We start from the raw sequence: 1990 nt of genomic DNA, 5'->3' as shown, positions 1-1990 counted from the left end.
ATATTTATTTATTTTGACATCCCTTCTTTCTTTTTTTATCCTTTTTACCATCCTCTTTGTGCTTTTACTTTGAGCAGTTTCTTTCCATTTCACAATATCTATTATACCTTTCAGAGTATATTTACCATTTCAGATTTTTACCTGAGTGAGACAGTACGATGTTTACACATGTCTAATAGTATAACAGGTGTTATTAAGCTGATAACAAATTAAGTTGGCATAAACATTACTTAAATCCTATGCATTTTAACTTTTCTTTTGTACTTTTGGGAAGGGTCTACAGGGTGTTGAGGGTCTCACTACTAAGTCATACTTTTAGTGCTCCACCTGTTTACAGCCTCCCAAAAGCTGGGATTACAGGTGCAGGCCACCACGTCCAGTCTCAATTGCACTCTCAGCGCACCCTAGGGGTGGGGCCGGCACGGCAGGCCTGGGGATCTAACCCCTGGCTCCTGTGCCTGCTTTCTGGCTCTTTAATCCACTGAGCTATTTGGCTAGCCTTCTGCATTTTAACTTCTTAATGTTACAATTTACATCTTTCTGTACTGTGTATTATTTGATAAGTGAGTGTAGGTATTGCTATTTTAATAGTTTTGTCTTCATAATAAAGATACAAATTATTTTACAAGCTACCATTAAATAAACATTCTTAATTTGATTATGTAGCTACTTTAATAAGTGAGTTTCATACTTTATTTTAAATTAAATATTGAGGCGTGAGCGGCGCGAGGCAACAAGTTAGGTCGCTGGGCTTCTCGTTTTCATTGCGTAGACAGCTCTACCACCAAGATGGTCAATATACCTAAAACCCGAAGAACTTTCTGTAAGAAGTGTGGCAAACATCAGCCACACAAAGCGACCCGGTATAAGAAGGGCAAGGATTCCCTATATGCCCAAGGAAAGAGGTGCTACGATCGGAAGCAGAGTGGCTACAGCGGGCAGACGAAATCCATCTTCCAGAAAAAGGATAAAACAACAAACAAGATTGTGCTGAGACTTGAGTGTGTGGAACCCAATTGCAGATCAAAGAGAACTCTGGCAGTTAAGAGATGCAAGCATTTTGAACTGTGAGGAAACAAGACCAGAAAGGGCCAAGTGATCCTGTTCTTACCTCGTGATTTAAGGAAAATTTGTTGAAGCTATAGAAAGATTGGCTGTAGGAAAATAAATGCAGTAGTATTCACAAAAATAAATTAAATATTATTTATTTTTTATTTTATGAGTAAGAAGAATCTCTTGAGAGGAAGAAAGCATCTGCTTGAGGACAGAAGGGGGTCCACAATATGGGGTTGACCGCTAACCCCATTTCTCAAGGGTGTTTTATTGAGAAAAGCCATGATGTGAGGTGAACTTAAGGTGGGACAAACTATAATCAATCAGTAAGATTACAAGTATCAACACTCGGGTAATATTGATCAACTGGCAAAATGTAGGATGTGTTTGAGGTGGATCAAAACTGTGGTCAATCAGTAAGATTGTAATAAGTGTAATCACTAGATGAATTTTTATTTTTATTGGTACATGCCTATAGTACATAGTGATGAGATTCCTTGTGGGGAGTTGGTACATGTACATAACTCAACTCCTTTTTCATCTTCTTGCCCTTGCCCCACACTGTGTACTGTTATTTCAGCTTAGAGAATTTCCTTTAGAACTTCTCCATAGACCTGTCCCCATGGTGTTGTGCTCCCTTTTATCCCTTATGTTAGTCCACCTCTGATGTCTGAAGGACATCTTTGCTGGGGATAATATTCTTGAATGAGAGTAGTTTTACCTTTTCGATATAGGTCACTGGGCTTCTCGTTCTGGGTTGAAAGTATCTGATGAAAAGTTGGCTACTAGCTTTATTGGTTCTACCTGACTTGTAATTTGCCTCTTTTCTCTTACTGGTTTTAAGTTCTCTTTTTGTTTTTGATATTTTACAATTTGACTGTAATATGTATTGTTGTGGTCATATTTGGGTTGAATATTGAGACTACTTACTTTCCTT

The 1990-nt window shown here is 38.1% G+C and overlaps 1 protein-coding gene across 1 annotated transcript; it reads left to right on the top strand.

The window, feature by feature from the left end:
- The first annotated feature begins 734 nt into the window (after window positions 1–734).
- Window positions 735–1071, top strand: LOC111815698 (60S ribosomal protein L36a-like). The gene has a single exon (XM_023711166.1). The coding sequence runs from the start codon at window positions 790–792 to the stop codon at window positions 1069–1071; it is 282 nt and encodes a 93-aa protein (XP_023566934.1). The 5' UTR covers window positions 735–789.
- Window positions 1072–1990: the final 919 nt, after the last annotated feature.

The sequence above is a fragment of the Octodon degus genome, unplaced genomic scaffold (genome assembly GCF_000260255.1).
Source record: "Octodon degus isolate 3935 unplaced genomic scaffold, OctDeg1.0 scaffold00020, whole genome shotgun sequence".
Lineage (NCBI taxonomy): Eukaryota > Metazoa > Chordata > Mammalia > Rodentia > Octodontidae > Octodon > Octodon degus.
The sequence above is the reverse complement of the archived record's forward strand: the minus strand, read 5'-3'. Positions and strand labels throughout refer to the sequence as shown.